Raw genomic sequence first — 1,029 nt, 5'->3', positions numbered from 1 at the left:
GATTAATAACGACTCATTATGTGTTTATCTGGGTTATGAAACAAAAAACAATCAACACCACCACAGAACACATAATCCCAGAAGCAGCAGGTATGCAGGATGTGCATGAAGAGCCCGTCTACCCAAACACAGTCAATAACTGCCTGCACTGCCTTGTGTCAACTCCATGCTCCTCCGCAGCATCCACCATAGCTGGTTGGTGTGTGTGTTGTGTGTGTGCTGTGTGTGTGCTTGTGGTGTGTGGCTCTGGTTTCCTTTAAATGGAGGACGCTTCATCCTCGGCGGACAATAGGGCGCACAAGAGTGTGATAGTTCATTCTGGGAAGCAGGAAAGCATGGCTTTTCAAACAAAGAGAACCCAATGGCCGTAACGCTGCCCGCGGCTGCGACGGAACGGAGCGTGACCCACAACACCAGTGTGTTTTAAAAGCGCGGCATATGCTTGCTTTCATCAAGGAGACAATAAAATAGCCAGATAATGGATCATGGTTTGGAACGATTCAGCGACTCGTACGTGAGCGACGCAGCCTCAGCGCAGACCAGAGCTGGGTGCCAGGGCGTAACACCGGCCCAGTCCCGTGCTTTGTTGCCGGCCTGCTGCCCCGTTTCGCCTAAAACTGCGTCAGCGGAAAGCCAATAATAACTTTAGAATAACCGCGTACAGCGGGACGGTCGGTGCGAGTCCGTTTGCTCGGGCGCTGTCCGCCTGAGGAGCGGTGGTACCATAAACAGCGGCACATTCTCGGGCATATTTCCTTTGTTTGGTGCAGGCTGCTAGACATGGCCAGATCCCGACAATCTGCCCGCTTTGGTCTGACCCTCTCGCACCCACCCCCTCCCGTCCTCTTTCCCTCCCCCTCCTCTCTCTCCTCTCCCACTCTCCTCTCTCCCACACCCATCCCCTCTCTCTCTCTCTCCCACACTCAGTCCTGTCAAGGCATTGTCTAAAGACTGTTATTAAACAATAATAAAGCATCCATGTAAATAGAGTAGGTTATGGATTTTTTATAGGAGTATCATCTCTCTCTT

General features: G+C 51.7%; 1 protein-coding gene across 1 annotated transcript in view; it reads right to left on the bottom strand.

The window, feature by feature from the left end:
• LOC118334517 (RNA-binding protein MEX3B-like) overlaps positions 1-750 on the bottom strand; it is a 2,780-nt gene extending 2,030 nt beyond the window's left edge. The window contains exon 1 of the mRNA XM_035670438.1: positions 663-750. Coding sequence (XP_035526331.1) covers positions 663-750 — 88 coding nt within the window. The remainder of the gene's footprint in view (positions 1-662) is intronic.
• Between the last annotated feature and the right edge of the window lie 279 nt (positions 751-1,029).

The sequence above is a fragment of the Morone saxatilis genome, unplaced genomic scaffold, assembly GCF_004916995.1.
Source record: "Morone saxatilis isolate NCDOM2014 unplaced genomic scaffold, NCSU_SB_2.0 Contig23, whole genome shotgun sequence".
Taxonomy (NCBI): domain Eukaryota; kingdom Metazoa; phylum Chordata; class Actinopteri; family Moronidae; genus Morone; species Morone saxatilis.
Note: the sequence above shows the minus strand (reverse complement) of the source record. Positions and strands in the feature narration are given on the sequence as shown.